At 50.8% G+C, this 15,925-nt stretch overlaps 1 protein-coding gene across 3 annotated transcripts; it reads left to right on the forward strand.

The window, feature by feature from the left end:
* The first annotated feature begins 1,386 nt into the window (after nucleotides 1-1,386).
* On the forward strand, nucleotides 1,387-14,737 carry PSMD3 (proteasome 26S subunit, non-ATPase 3). 3 transcript variants are annotated; one of them, XM_025859350.2, is made up of 12 exons: nucleotides 1,387-1,795; nucleotides 4,462-4,652; nucleotides 6,017-6,154; nucleotides 7,692-7,828; nucleotides 8,645-8,835; nucleotides 9,008-9,111; nucleotides 11,934-12,048; nucleotides 12,153-12,272; nucleotides 12,418-12,521; nucleotides 12,772-12,927; nucleotides 14,019-14,069; nucleotides 14,244-14,737. In XM_025859350.2, exons 1-12 carry the CDS (start codon nucleotides 1,579-1,581, stop codon nucleotides 14,544-14,546), a joined length of 1,827 nt encoding a protein of 608 aa, XP_025715135.1. In that variant the 5' UTR covers nucleotides 1,387-1,578; the 3' UTR covers nucleotides 14,547-14,737. The 3 variants fall into 3 exon arrangements, with proteins under 3 accessions (XP_025715135.1, XP_025715136.1, XP_025715137.1); XM_025859351.2 differs by having other exon boundaries at nucleotides 14,247-14,737; XM_025859352.2 differs by having other exon boundaries at nucleotides 1,393-1,795; nucleotides 14,276-14,488.
* The last annotated feature ends 1,188 nt before the right edge of the window (nucleotides 14,738-15,925 follow it).

The following is a 15,925-nucleotide window of genomic DNA, read 5'->3' on the forward strand; positions in this document are numbered from 1 at the left end:
GTAACTTTGTAAGGATGAACAACAAAGCTCATCTGTTTTCTGTTTTCTTCCTTTACCCTTCTCGCCCACTTTCAGTTAGATAGGGTGTTATGAAGAAAGGCTTTAATGAGTTTATTCCAGTGATGATTCAAAAGTCCTGTTATCTGTCCCGTAGCCCAAGGGGGCAGAGAGACAGGGAGGAATTGGTCAAGGCACGTTCCCTAAAACCGGACAAAATGTTTTTCCTTCAGCAAGCAGTTGTTCAGTGCAAGGAGCTATTTGCTGCAGTAGTATGACGAGGAGACAAAAAATATCCTCTCTATATGAATACAAAGAATATGGTCGAAACATATTCTCTGCCCTCTATGACCTTACAGCAGAGCTAGATTGTCTTGTAGGGTCTGACCTGGTTTAAAATTTAGGACTTCCAACTACAGAAGAGGGGCAAGGTTAAAGGGGGGGGGGGGGGGGGGAGGCCGGGGGGTAGTTTTTGTTTTGTGTCTTAAGTTGGAACCTGTATCTTCCTCCTGCAGAATCACTGGAGGATTCCTTTGAAAAATAAGTGGACAGGATTTCTGGTTCAATTTCCTTCCCCTGGGAATTCTTAGATTCTCTTTAGGTACACTATTATTCCGCTCCCCATTTCACTACGGTGTCTGTCTGGATGCAACCAGACGCCCCGACCGACTTCCTGAAGCCTCTGCCAATAGGGGCTTCCACCTGCTTTCCTCCCACCTCACCCTACACGGCAGAGCAGAGCCTCCAGCAGACTATATTCTGGAGCTGTTTTTAATGACTCGACGCCCCGAACGTGCTAGCTCTGGGCCGTACAGAGAGTGGACCCGTGTATTTTATACTGCAGTGCTTGTACACAAACGCACTCTCCCCCCGTCCACACTCCCAGGCTGCCGGATTTTACGCCTTATTTTTAGCTCTTGCTAAAATCTGACAAGGAAGTCTGAATCCCAATGATTTCTCCTACTCCCCAGTTCGGTGCTCACATCCCCCTTTCGCGGCTTCTTCCCTCGCGCGGGATGCACTGGGCGGCGGTCGAGTACAAGCCTCGAGAATCTCGACCGAGACCCCCAAACAGAGGGCGGAGGGCAGGGGGGCGCAGACTGAGCGAGGTGGGGCCTCATGACGTCATCACGCCCTGCGCGGCGATAGGCCTTACTCCACGCTGGTTACAGTGCTCTTAAGACTCCGATGTAACCCACATTGGAGCCTGAGGGGACATCTCGTGGACGCGCATGGAAAAGCACTCCAGAGGAACATAGAATCAAATAACACACTGAAGCTCTCCAAATGCCGGGCCGACGCATACAAGCTCCTCCCAGCTCCTTCCTCGAAGATCCGCCTCCATCCTGCACCTCGGCTGTTGATTTCTTTTCCTTTTGTGGACTCGGCCTTCGGCCTGCCGGGCCTGGCGTTTCCCAGAAGGCCCAGCGTCGGGAAGGGGTTTGCAGCTGCTCCGTCATCGTGCGGCCCGTCGCGAGCCCGCGCTTGTGTGCAGGCCCGGCTCGGTTCCTGGTCTCTGGTGCGAGGATTCACGCGAGGCCCTGGTCTCGGTCCCCGGAGTAGGCCGCGACCCCGGGCGCCATGAAACAGGAGGGCTCGGCGCGGCGCCGCGGCGCGGACAAGGCGAAGCCGCCGCCGGGCGGAGGGGAACAAGAACCACCGCCGCCCCCGACCCCCCAGGATGTGGAGATGAAAGAGGAGGCGACGGCGGGTGGCGGGTCATCGGGGGAGCCTGACAGCAAAGCGGCGGCGGCGGCTGAGCACTCCCAGCGAGAGCTGGACACCGTCACCTTGGAGGGTACGAGAGCCCGGGCCGGGGACGTGCCGTGGTCACGGATGACAGCGCCCCGGTGATCCAGCCTGTCCTCGGGACCCCAGCGCAGATTCCATCACCCCCGATTCCTTAGGCTCACCCCCAGTGCCCGGCCCCTACCACCCTGACACTCCTGACTCCAGCCCCAATAATGAATCATCTCTTCAGGCTCTGGATTTCTCCCTGAACATACCTCCTCCTTCCTTACCTGGGTTGCATCTAGAAGTGGGTCTCACTGGGCCTGTGGACTCTCTCCCTCTTCTAAGTCCTCTCTGACCTACTCTGTTTACATCCACCGAACTGATTCTAACGTCCCCAGTATGTGATTGGTTCCTCTAGAAACCGGTGTTTGTATTTATGTGTGGAAAGGGGGGTCAGGGTGACGCAGAATACTGGCCCCTGAATTTTAAGACTGTACAAAAGTTTTCTGTTGTCTTAGCTACCTCTGGGAAACTCCCCTAAGAGAAGCCTTTCTACTCAGTATCTTGCTTCCCTGTTTCTGTAACTAAGGTGCCTTAACGATCCCATTGCTCATTCTCTCCCTTCAGGCCTTTACTTCTGTTCCTAAAAAGTTGAAACACATTACAGACTTTCAAGTTTTTAGGTGTCATCTTTGAGTTCCTAATACTCACCTTCCACCTAAACTATGTATCAATCCCCCCATTTCTTTTCTCCTAGGTACTTTTTCCCAGTTTCTTACTACCGACCGTCTTGGTCCTCCAAGTTCACATTTCACTTTTCTCAGAGCATCCTGTCCACATTTGGAGTGGGCAGTGTGAGAGCTTCCCACTGTGAACTTGGTGCTGTTTTCCCAGCTCTGGATCAAGTGGAACCAGACTATTTATTGGGTCTTCTCTCTAACTGCATGAGAACCTTGCTCAAAAACATTGAGATAAGCAAAGTTAGGCTCCTGGGTGATGTTTTTGAGGATGTAATGTTGACTGCATCAGCCCCTACTCTAAAGTTGGGCAACAGGCTCAGTATCTAATCAAGACCGTTTTACCTAAAATAATGATAGCCAGTGGCAGAGGTGTGACGGGGTACATACATATGTTTCTTCTAAAGCACTTCATTTTGTTATTATGAAGCAGTTCACATTTCATTGTAGAAATTTTGGAAAATATGAGAAGTCTAAAGTAGCAGGGAATAACATCAACCATGGTTAACATTTTTTCCTATGAATTTTTGAGTTGCTCTCCTGTAATTGAGATCAAGTTATATAGACAGTTTGGAACAAGGCATAACTAAATACAGATGATTTTGTGTGCTTTCATCTAACATATCCATAAACATAATGTTCAATTTATTCCAGAAACGTTTGTTGAATACCCAATATAGTGGCTAATCATACAAGCGCTGGAATTTGTTTCCTTATCTCTAAAATGAGAGTAATAGTACGTACCTCACTGGGTCAGTGTAAAGATTAAAATGCTTAGAACGGGGCGCCTGGGTGGCTCAGTAGTTAAGCGTCCGCCTTCGGCTCAGGTCATGATCCCAGGGTCCTGGGATCGAGCCCCGCATCGGGCTCCCTACTCAGCGGGAAGCCTGCTTCTCCCTCTCCCACTTCCCTGCTTGTGTTCCCTCTCTCGCTGCATCTCTCTCTATCAAATAAATAAATAAAATCTTAAATAAATAAAATGCTTAGAACTGTGCCTAGCACATGATGAACACATAGTAAACCCTCTGTAATGTTAGTTATTATGTCAAGGGGACCCAGGCACTTTACGCTAAGTGTACAAAGGTAACAAAGAAACTACTAATTCATGTGTTCCCTTATTCCTCAACCAACTGCACTACCCAGGCACCCCTCTGTGTTACCAGTTTGGTAGTTGAAAACATTTCCATTTGCAATTATTCAAATGCTAGTGAAATATATTTTCATATTGGTTAGCTGTCTGGCTGCTTTTTGCATTGTCTATTTGTGTTCATTTTTACTTATCCTAATTTATGCAAGCTCTTTGTAAAATAAGAATATGACTCTGGTCACATTTGTTTCAAATATTTTTGTTTACACAGTTATTCAGAAGGATTTTTTGCAGAGTGGAGTTCATCATTCGTGTGTGTGTGTGTGTGTGTGTGTGTGTGTGTGTGTGTGTGTGTGTGATTTCTCCCATTGTTTACATTTAGAAAGTCTTTTCCTATTTAGAAAACTGATAAATCTCCATGTGTTTGTCTTTTTTTTTTTTTTAAGATTTTATTTATTTGACGGAGACAGCGAGAGAGGGAACACAAGCAGGGGGAGTGGGAGAGGGAGAAGCAGGCTTCCCGCCGAGCAGGGAGCCCAATGCGAGGCTCGATCCCAGGACCCTGGGATCATGACCTGAGCTGAAGGCAGACGCTTAACGACTGAGCCACCCAGGCACCCCTCCATGTGTTTGTCTTGTTTGTTGTTTCTCATCTTTGCTTTTCCTTTCTTCCTCTCTGTCACCCTCTACCCTTTCCCTTACCCCAGCTTTATTTTTCTTTATCTCTTGGTTATGTCTTAAAATTATTGTATGGCATCAGTATGTATTGCTTAACCATATTAGGCAAAAGAAATGACTGGCTACATCTTGCCCTTTAAAAGAGGTTCCCTAGAACTTCTTGCCTAGAGTGGTGGGAGAATAGGAGGAGTTAGAAGTAACAATTTTTTCTTCTGTGGTCCTCCACAGACATCAAGGAGCACGTGAAACAGCTGGAGAAGGCAGTTTCGGGCAAGGAGCCTCGATTCGTGCTGAGGGCCCTGCGGATGCTACCTTCCACATCACGCCGCCTCAACCACTATGTTCTGTATAAGGCTGTGCATGGCTTCTTCACCTCAAATAATGCCACTCGAGACTTCTTGCTGCCCTTCCTGGAAGAGGTAAGTGAGTCAGGCACTTAAACAGTACAGGCTTGGCCTCAGACGACACCCCACCCCCACCTCTCGATGTAATTGTTTCTCATCCTAAAGACCTGTCTTATTACCTGCTGTAGCTGACTGGTGAAACAAAGCAGCTCATTTTAATACTTATTTGCCCACTAACAAGGGACCCATCCTGCCCTGTAGTATCATTCTTCTGAGTCAGGGAAAAGAGCTGGGAATCAGGACCCTTTGAACCAAACTCAGTTCCCACTGCTCCCCAACACCAACACTCTCCTCCAGTTGGGTGGTGTCTCCATTGTCCTAGGAGAAGGTACCACCACCTCTCTGCCTCCGAAACCTCACCACGGAGGACGTATCAAACAGTGGTTAAGAGCACAGGTTCTGGAGGTAGAGTTGAATTTGAAAACCAGCTCTACCATTTGGTACATGTGGGACTTGGACAAGTGATCTAACCTCCTGATGCTTCATTTTCTTCCTTTGTTAAATGTGGCGAACAGATTTGGGGGACGAAGGGGAGGAAAGGAATATGTGTAAGACTCTTAGAACTATGCCTGGGCACATAGTGAATGCTGACAAAGTCTGTTTGTTGCTGGCAGTGGACTCCGTGTCAGGAAAGACCTCTCCTTTTCCTTTCTGGCTGTAAAATCTCCCTTATGTCCAGGTCCTGCCCCTTCCCACACCTCATTGTCCCTTCAGCCATCTCCCTATATGCTCATGGGCTGTTCCATAGAACAGACTCAAAAAATCTCTTGAGGTGGAATGATGAAAAATTTATTGTCTGGGAACAGGGAAAAGCACCCTCTTCCAACTTCACTTGGAAAAATTTTTTTTTAACCTATATATCTCTGAATTCACCCCAACATGTTTGCTTTTTGTGCTGTTGCACATTGTTCCAGTTTGGATGACTAGATCTGATAGTAAGTACAATGTATATGTCAATTTCCCGCACATTTCCTTTGTTCCCACCAAAAAAAAATTATGTCTCATTATTCTTGACCTCATCTCTAGAATTATATTACCTTATTAAACCCTCTCTGATAAAATTGCAGTGGTTCCAGGTGTGGTGGTTTAATCTCTCTACTTAGATTGTAGACTCTTTGAGGGGTCTTCGTAATATCTTTTCTGTCCCCATTCTGTAAAGATGTCTGTTATACTCCTGTCGGCCTTTTTTTTGTTTCTCTTGCCAGCCTCCTTGACTTCCTTTGGATGTCTTCTTTATTTTTATATCCCCAGTACCTAGAAAAATCTTGCATATAATAGGCACTCAGTGAATATTTGTTGAAATACATCATGAGTGCTTAATAATTCTTAATTGGTTGATCTAACTGAGCTTTTCCACAGTAATTCCTGTCTTCTCCTAGCCCATGGACACCGAAGCTGATTTACAGTTCCGTCCCCGAACAGGAAAAGCTGCGTCAACCCCACTCCTGCCTGAAGTGGAAGCCTACCTACAGCTCCTCATGGTCATCTTCCTGATGAACAGCAGGCGCTACAAAGAGGTATCCAGGACCAGACCAAGCGGTTCATGGGGTTTGCAGGAGAGATTGTCTCTGGTGAAGAACTGGAGGCAGTCCCTGGGTTCTTCATCGTCCCCCCGACCCTTTCCCGCATGTGGAAATGTACCTAACCCCACATCCAGGGAAGCCCCCTTGGCTCCTGCTGAGACTCCATGGGAAGTGGCAGCATCTCTCTGTGGCACACTACCGGTCTGGTGGGTTCTGTTAGGAAAAGGAGATTTAGAGACAGAAACCTGAGTTCAAATCCTCCCTGTACCTTATGGCAAATTAATTTCTCCTGGCTTTACGTCAGATGGGGGAAGACGGTGCCCAACTCACAACATCATTGTTGGCATTAAATAAAACACTAGCACGGTGATCTGCATATAGTAAGTTTTCACGGTATTTTCATGAGTGGCAGCTCTGGTGAGGGGACTGAACGACTCCGTGGATGCTGCACAGCCACCGTCCCCCCGCTCTGGCTGGGGCCAACTTCTTTGTCAGTCACAGCCACTGTCCAAAGAACACGCTCAAGAAATGACAGGTCCAGGGCGTCTGGGTGCCTCAGTCGGTTGAGCATCCAACTCTTGATTTGGGCTCAGGTCATGATCTCAGAGTTGTGGGATCGAGCCCTGAGTTAACTCCATGCTCAGTGGTGGTCTGCCTGAGCCTTCTCTCTCTCCCTCCACCTGCCCTTCCCCCACCAACCCCTGCTCTTGAGTGTGTGCATGTGCCCACCCACGTGCTCGCTCTCTCAAATAAGTAGATCTTCTGGAAAAAAAAGAAAGAAAGAAATGACAGTTCCCCTGTTCCATTCCCTGTTTTGTTTTTTTCTTGCCATGAATTGGTTTCAGTTTGTTTTTAGATAGAATTCACCCCCTTTAAAGTGTACAGTTCAGGCGTGCCTGGCTGGCTCAGTCAATAGAGCATCTGACTCCTGATCTCTGGGTCATGAGTTCGAGCCCGACATTGGGTGCAGAGATCACTTAAAATAAATAATTAACAAAATTAAATACATTAAAAAAGAAAACTTAGGGTACTGTTCAGTGGGTTTTGATGTGTTCACAAGGTTGTGCAACCATCATCACTAATTCTAGAATAATTTCATCACCCCAAAAAGAAACCCCATCACGGTTAGTAGTCACTCCCCATTCTCCCCTCACCCCAGCCTCTGGCAACTACTTATCTACATTTTCTGGCTCATGGATTTTCCTATTCTGGACGTTTCCTATAAATGGAATTATGTAACACATGGCCTTTTGTGTCTGGCTGCTTTGACTTAGCATAATGTTTTCTAGGTTTGTCTGTGTTGTAGTGTTTATCTGGATTCCAGCCCTTTTTATGGATGAATAATATTCCTGTTGTATGGATAATTATGAATAATGCTGCTGTGAACATTTGTGTACAAGCTTTTATGTGAACATACGTTTCCAATTCTTCTGGATTCATGCCTAGGAGGGGAGTTGCTGGCTCATATGACAGCTCCCTGTTTAACTTTTTGGGGAACTCCCACTTGATTCTCTTTTGGCTGCCTCCCCAGGCACAGAAGATCTCTGACGATCTGATGCAGAAGATCAGCACTCAGAACCGCCGGGCCCTGGACCTCGTGGCCGCAAAGTGTTACTATTATCACGCCCGGGTCTATGAGTTTCTGGACAAGCTGGATGTGGTGCGCAGGTACAGGTGGCCAAGGGCTGACGCCAAGGTTAACAACTGTCCCCCAGGCACTTCCCTACACTCCACAGCAAGGGAGCATTGATTGGTAGGTCAAGGGTAGAAGGACAGGCTGGAAAACATTTCACTCCTCGGCTTAAAACTTGTGGTGGCTCCCCATGTTCCTCAGGGAAGAGCTGAAGTCATGATAGCTTGTGAGGCCTGACGTGCTCTGGCCCCTGCTAACTGCCTTCTTGACTCTACCTCCCCCTGCTCCCCTGACTCACTCCTCCGCCACGCTGGCCTCCCTCCTCTCCTGGGGCATGCCAGGCATACTCTTCTCTCTGCTGACAGTGCTCCTCTCCCTACTTCCTTTAAGCCTTTGTTGGTTCCCTTCTCAGAAGTGAGTCCTCTCCTGATCAAGCTATTTAAAATTGCCTCCCCATCCTCCTTGCCTCCTGCATTCCCCACTGCACTTACCCTGTTTCTCCACAGCCCCGATCTCCTCTCTCATGCTACCTATGACACTCATTTATCGCGATCGTTGGCTGTCTCGCCCATTAGATTGCAGAGTTGTGTCCTTTTCGTGCACCTGGAATAGCGCATCACACCACAGACACTCGAGAGTTGATTCAGTGAATAACCAGAAAAGCAGTTTGTGTTACTTTTTTTTGCAGTTGAGAGAATAGAGAGGTCAAAGCCGTTCAAAGAGTTGTTCTTTGAACAACAATGGGGTTTGCAGGAGAGATTGTTTCTGGTGAAGAACTGGAGGCAGTTCTTCTGCCTCCTCTCCCTACCTCCCCTCCTCTCCTCCTCATGCTTTTTCTTGCCTTCGCGAAGCTTCTTGCACGCTCGGCTCCGGACGGCCACGCTCCGGCACGACGCAGATGGCCAGGCCACTCTGCTCAACCTCCTGCTGCGGAACTACCTGCACTACAGCTTGTACGACCAGGCCGAGAAGCTGGTGTCCAAGTCCGTGTTCCCCGAGCAGGCCAACAACAATGAGTGGGCCAGGTACCTCTACTACACAGGTGAGCGAGGGGCCCGCCCCTGGGTCACAGGGGGTCTTGGGCTCACGTGGTACAGAGGTCTGGAAAATCAGGGGCACTTGGTGCCTGAGAGGCCCGTTCGGCGCTCTGGTTTGCGAGGGGCTTTGAACGCGATGACGCCGTTCTGCTGATGCACTCTCTCCTCCGCACCCAGGGCGAATCAAAGCCATTCAGCTGGAGTACTCAGAGGCCCGGAGAACAATGACCAATGCCCTTCGCAAGGCCCCTCAGCACACAGCTGTTGGCTTCAAACAGACGGTGAGCAGCGCTTCTCATGCCTGCGCCACTTCCTCATCTGATAATGCTTTCGTTCTCCTTCCCTGCGCAGGGGCCCGGGAAGGCCTCCTGAACCTTCATTATCCAGAGAAGTTGCATCGCATGTCTGTTTGTGCATAGCATTGATCAGAGCACATGAAGCAGACACTGCTGCACCTCCCGTGGTTTATGTTCAGAATATTATCCTTGGTAGATAGGTTTAGAATATTCCTGTTTCCCCGGCGCTCCGTATAGTCATTCCAGTCATGGGCCTGGGTTGTGTTGAGAAACCCCGGGCTCTTTCCTGGTCCCTCACATGCCCATTTGGGAGCAGTGTTTTCTTTGGCCGAGGAGCCCAGAAAATCTCCATCAGGCTGACTGATTCGAGGGCAGATAAATCTTGGCCACCCGAGAGCTGTCAGTCACAGTATTTTTTGAGTGCTGACCTTGGTATTAGGCGCTGTGATCTAGGTAAACAGCGTTGACTCAGCAAGGCTTGAGGGCCTGTGTAAAGTCACAGAGGCTGGTAGCCAGAATTTGGACCCAGCTTTCCTAACTATGAACCTTTGTTCCCACTTTAACATGACCTCCACCTCCTCATGCCCTTGAAAGAGAACCAGATGGAGATGTGCAATGATTAGGTCCGTGTGGTCAAGATTTGGTTTCAAGATTTGGTTTGTTTCTGTTCAGAAGTTCAGAGAAAGACGGGTTTGGTTTTGGTCAAATAATTAAAGACATCTTTAGAAAGTTAAATTTAATCTGGCTTTTGAAGATGGGTAGAATTTCACAGAAAGGAATGGCTTTTCAGACATAACACGGTATGTGTACAGAGTATTAGATTGCTTACAACATAATGACATACGCTAAAGTTTCTAAAAATACGGGTAATCAGTATATAAGCAGTGTCGTGTACTGGGGAGAGGCATTGTGGGGTAAAGCAGAGTTTTCAAACCAGACTTCACTATGGATGGATAAGGGATAAGGTTTCAGGGGTTTCTGTGGTAGAGCCAGGTGGCAGGAAGGAACAAAGAGAGCTGGAGTGAGGTCTTTGGCCAGCAGACTGTTGGCGGGAGCCACCCCCCACCCCTCCTTCCCCATCACTAAGTCGCCTCCATGTCTTTTGTATTTGTCTCCTCTCTGTTATCACCAGTGCCCTTGTTTGAGCCACTAGCATTTCTGGTCGTCTTCCTCCCCGTTACGAGCCCAGTTTCCACACGCCTGCCTGACTAAATGAGCTCCAGGCCCATCTCTTTGCCCAGGAAGCTTGCATTGCACCCCATTACCTGCCCAGGAGAGTATTATAAGTCTTGTGAGGGAGGCAGGCAGGGGTTATGGTGACACTGGATGACACTGCTGTCACCACCGTTGCCGCGCATTGTAGGGACCAGGAAACTGAGGACTCGGTTGCTCAGCTTTTCTGAGATAGTGAGTGAAGACTAGCATTCTGTCTCCAAACTCCAAACTCAGCCTGGCATTCAAAACAGCACGTCCCCAGACAGGCCCAGCCTCCCCCATGAAAGCCTTCCAAACTTCTTGAGACATGTGCTCACACTTGTCCAGTCTGTTCCCTTGGCCAGAACATCCTCCTTTTTCTGCTTCATCCAAATCCTTATGGCATATCTTAACTTCTGCCCTTCGCCTGGGTTACCCCTCACTCCTGGATTCTCCAGAGAACGGGACAGCATCGCAGGTGTATGGGGCTGAGTGTCGGCATGAACACCCACCACACATCTTTTTTTTTTTTTTTTTAAGATTTTTTTTGGGGGACGCCTGGGTGGCTCAGTCAGTTAAGCGTCTGCCTTCAGCTCAGGTCATGATCCCAGGGTCCTGGGATCGAGCCCCGTGTCAGGCTCCCCTGCTCAGCGGGAAGCCTGCTTCTCCCTCTCCCTCTCCCTCTGCCTCTGCCCGTGTGCTCTCTCTCTCACTCACTCTATCTCTCAAATAAATAAGTAAAATCTTAAAAAAAAAAGATTTATTTATTAGGGAGAGAGAAAGAGAGCACATGCAGGGGGGAGGGGCAGAGGGAGAGGGAGAAGCAGACTCCCCACTGAGCAGGGAGCCCACTGCGAGGCTCCATCACAGGACTCTGGGATCGTGGCCTAAGCTGAAGGCAGGCGCTTAACCGACTGAGCCACCCAGGCGCCCCAACACACCACCCATCTTAACCCCTTACTTCCCTTACGACTCTTGCTATCACGTGATACGGCCCTATCCGTCCTGCTTGGTAGGCGGCTCCTTCATCGCTGGCATCATCCCCTCCGTTGTAGTTTTCCTCATTTGGTGCCAAGTCCACAGTAGGCGCTTCAGAAATCCCTCACAGTTTTATGGAGAAGGAAGGATTTCCTTCTGGATTTCCCAGCTAGCCTCCTGCATCCGTACACAGCCCATTCGCTGAGGTTCTGCCCATCCCCTTCCCACGCTCCTGCCTCTAGCCAGGTGCCGAGTTCTCCACACTCACCTCCTCTCCTCCAGTAACGATCCACATCCCTAACCAGCGTCTTTGGCTGATCCTGTTCCATTCCCTAGACCTCTGGGCCCTGTCCCCTCACCGTTTCAGAGCCACAGGACCTGCCCATCTGGCCTGAACTTCCAGAGTGTTTCCGTTGCAGCGTGGTGTGCTGTGGAACTTAGGGCTAAGTGTGGTCAAAGGGGCAGCTCTTCCCAGGACCTGGCTCCAGGCGCATGCCCAGCTCTGCATGGGCCTAATTGTAGGGTCATTTTCCCCATTTCGCAGTGTGTCTGACTGCACTGAAGCCCCATTTCTCTCCCTCCTCCCTTCTGCTGAGGCTCCCTGCTCACTGTGTTCCCGTGTCACCCACCACCAGGTGCACAAGCTTCTGATTGTGGTGGAGCTGCTGCTCGGGGAGATCCCGGACCGGCTACAGTTCCGTCAGCCATCCCTCAAGCGCTCACTCATGCCCTACTTCCTTCTGACTCAAGGTAAGGCTGGTCCCGCTCCCAGAGCTGGCCAGACCCCGGGCGCCATGGCCTCCTCGGTGGGTTTGCCTGTTGGCATCATCTGATCCACTCCTCTCCCCCTCCAGCTGTCAGGACCGGAAACCTAGCCAAGTTCAACCAGGTCCTGGACCAGTTTGGGGAGAAGTTTCAAGCAGATGGGACCTATACCCTAATCATCCGACTGCGGCACAACGTCATTAAGACAGGTGCAGATGGGAGTCTGAGGGGCCACTGGAAGAGCAGGACCCAGAAGAGACTTCTGCAAGGGATGGGGACAACCCTAGGGGTGTCCATGGGGGGGTGAAGGGGCTGTGCCCACCACGCCCACCCCACTGCTCCTCCCTTTCCCAGGTGTGCGCATGATCAGCCTCTCGTATTCCCGAATCTCCCTGGCTGACATTGCACAGAAGCTGCAGCTGGATAGCCCGGAGGACGCGGAGTTCATTGTTGCCAAGGTGGGGCTGGCTCGGGGGCTGCGCTTACGGCGCTCCTGCCGCATTTCAGGGGGCGGGAATGAGAGGAGATTGGTCAAGGAGGGGGTTGCGTGGTCTTTTCAGGGAGTGCCAGTCTTAAGAGTGAAGCCAGGAAGTTTCCAGAGAGAATGTATACTCGAGTGAGCGTGTGAGAGTATAAGGAGGAACAGGATGTTCTCGGATCTAGAAGATGGGCTCTCTGGTGACTTTGCGTCTCCTTGGGGACCTGCAGGCCATCCGGGATGGCGTCATTGAGGCCAGCATCAACCACGAGAAGGGCTATGTCCAGTCCAAAGAGATGATTGATATCTATTCTACCCGTGAGCCCCAGCTGGCCTTCCACCAGCGGATCTCCTTCTGCCTCGATATCCACAACATGTCCGTCAAGGTGAGAAGCTGGGGCTGCAGAGCGGGGTTTGGCAGCACTCAGGGATTCCTCAGAGATTAGCCTAGTTCCTGGCCCTTCTCTGTAAAGTCGCTGAATGGCAGGGCAGGGAGCCCAGGGGGAGCAAGGGACTTGGCATGTGGGCCTGGAAGACCTTTGACTGCTTCTAAGGGCCTGGTTTCCAGGGGACCAGGCAGATTCAGAGTGCAGGGCTCCAGATTTGCTTCCAAATTGGAGTCATTCACCTTCTCTGAGACTGTTTCTCCATCTGCGAAGCTGATGGTGAGAGTGAGAGGAGCTGCCCTGCGTGCTTCAGGGTTGGTGACATTAAATGCATTCAGTGTCGCAAGGCACTTAGTAAAGTCCGAACTGTGGAGAAGGCGGGGTGGCTGTCTAGTTCCACAAAAGGCTCTTAAGCCCTTCTCCTGTGGCAGGCACTGACTTGGGGGCTGGTACCATGTGTCACATTTTTCCTGGTCTCTTGTTGCCCCAAGAAACTAGGGATGTTGTTGCCTTGCTTAAAATCAGGTAAATGCTGGGCGCCTGGGTGGCTCGGTTGGTTGAGCGACTGCCTTCGGCTCGGGTCATGATCCTGGAGTCCCGGGATCGAGGCCCGCATCGGGCTCCCCGCTCAGCGGGGGGTCTGCTTCTCCCTCGGACCCCCCCCCCTCATGTGCTCTGTGTCTCATTCTCTCTCTCTCAAATAAGTTAAAAAAAAAAAAAAAATCAGGTAAATGCTATGCTCAGGGAAGGCCAGGCCTTTTCACACGTTGAAACCTCTGCCTGGAGTGCCTGTCCCCCATGCGCACACCAGTCTGTTCCTATCCCCCTTTCCCTCCTCACTGCCAGTCCCCCTCCCTGCCCATTCAGGAGCGCTAGTCACTGATACCTCCGGGGTCTCCTGATTCTTCCCTTTCGCAGTTAGCGCGTGGTGTGGTAGTAATTCGCTTGCATGCCTCGCTCCCCGCTAGACTCCACTGGAGAGCGAATAACCTTATTCAGGTCGCGGTGCCCGGTACACAGAAGGAGCACAATAAGCGCAAGTTAAGTGCATGCCTTCTCTTCATCTTGTTCCTCTCTCTGCTGTGCTTTAGGCCATGAGGTTTCCTCCCAAATCGTACAACAAGGACTTGGAGTCTGCAGAGGTAAGGTGCCTTCTACTTTAGAGAAGACTGAAAGGTCAGACTTCCCTACAGAGAGGGAAGAGGGAGGTGGTTTCTGGAAGGGCTCAGAGCAGCTCGGAAGCTTTGGCAGTCCCTGACCTCGGGGTGGGTTGGGCTGGGTGAAGCACTGTGTGAGAGAGCCCCACTGGTCCCCAGCAGCCCAGCCCTCACCCCACCTCTTGCCCCAGGAACGGCGTGAGCGAGAACAGCAAGATTTGGAGTTTGCCAAGGAGATGGCAGAAGATGATGATGACAGCTTTCCTTGAGCTGGGGGGCTGGGGAGGGGTGTGGAGTGAGTGGGGACTGGCTCATTATCTTTCCCCCTTGGGGTCCCCTGCCCGGGGAATTGGCCCCTTTCCCCTACATGTCTCACAGACTGCGTATGTGCAGGGGGTGAGGGGTGCAGGGAGCCAGCCACCCCCACCTCACCCCAGGACCCCTCCCGAGCCGGTGACATAGCGCACGGTGGGCAGGAGGGTGGGCAGGAGGCCTCCCCAGGGCAGGGTCCTGGCTAGTGGTGTGGGCAGCAGGATGGGAGGGAATAGCCCCGTGCTCTCCAGGGAGTCGGGGACTGGAATTGGGACACCTGTTGGGTTGTATGTTTTTTGAAGCTTCAATTATGATTTTTAAACAATAAAAAGTTCTCCAAAGTTCTCTGTGCATCATTTAATGACTGTACTTCGCTCTCACACCTGTAGTACTGACAGAGCCAGATTTTTCTTTCCTGGTCTTGGGAGGACTAGCCCAGTGTAATCACCCAGGGTGACAGTGGATGAGGCTGAAGCCAAGGGCAGGGTGAAGGGATGCTAATCTGGCACCAGAAGGGCCTCTCTCCTCTCTAACTGGCTGGCCAGTATTGGGCAAGTCACTAAACCCCTCGGTCTCCTTCCCCACATCTGTCCAATAAAGGATTAGACTCTGTGCCCTGGCTCTAAAGTTAGAAATCTAGAGCTCTAGAGGATGGCCCTCAGGTGGGGTTTGCGGAGGAGAGGAGGGGCTCTGACACGTCTGCTGCTGGAGGTGGAGAGCCTGGACTTTGCCCAGTTGGCCCTCACCAAATGGGAGACAAGCTCCCCACCACCACCCCCCGCCACCCCCCAGAGAGCGGACCTGGGTCAGGCAGGAGGGGGCTCCCTGTGGCCCCGCCCACTTACTCCAGCTGTGGGGGTGGGGGTGGGGGGATGTGTCTGCTTAGGTCTTGAAGTCCCGGCTCCTAACACCACTGCTCCCCATCTCGGGTCATTGAATTATTGCTGTGTCCCCCAGCAGCCCCTGGGACGCCGCTGTACATGTTCTCTGCTCCCTCCAAGTGCTGTTACCTGAACACGGCCTTGGGGGTTTCCGCCTCTGCTTAACTGGGTTCCCTCTCCAGCCGTGCTCTGGCTCTTCACCCCATGGATTTCTACTCCAGGCTTCCTGCCTCGCAGTATGATTCATCCCCCTGGCTTCTGGAACACTCGCTTGAGATCAGATACTCAGGAGGTGGTGTGAAAGTCTTACCTTCCTGACTTGCAAGTTCTTAGCATGAGGCATTTGTGTCCTCCTGGGGCTTTGCCCAGTGCCTGGCACACTGGGTCCAATAAAGTCTTGTTAGGAAAGGTATGCTCTGTTCATCACCAACTGAAGATTTTCATCCCCCAGTATCCCTAATTTCCACTAAAGGCATGTTTTAGGCCTTGCTTTTGTTCCTGATCCCATGCCAGCCTTGGTCACAGTGATCTGGCATCACCTGCTTCATTTAAAAAGCTACTGCCACCTCTCAATGTAATGAAACTATTAAAAAAAAAAGACTTTATTTTGGGGGTACCTGGGTGGCTCAGTTGGTTAAGCATCTGATT

This window comes from Callorhinus ursinus, unplaced genomic scaffold (genome assembly GCF_003265705.2).
Source record: "Callorhinus ursinus isolate GAN/ISIS: 27379988/994484 unplaced genomic scaffold, GSC_fseal_2.0 scaffold52, whole genome shotgun sequence".
NCBI classification, from domain to species: domain Eukaryota; kingdom Metazoa; phylum Chordata; class Mammalia; order Carnivora; family Otariidae; genus Callorhinus; species Callorhinus ursinus.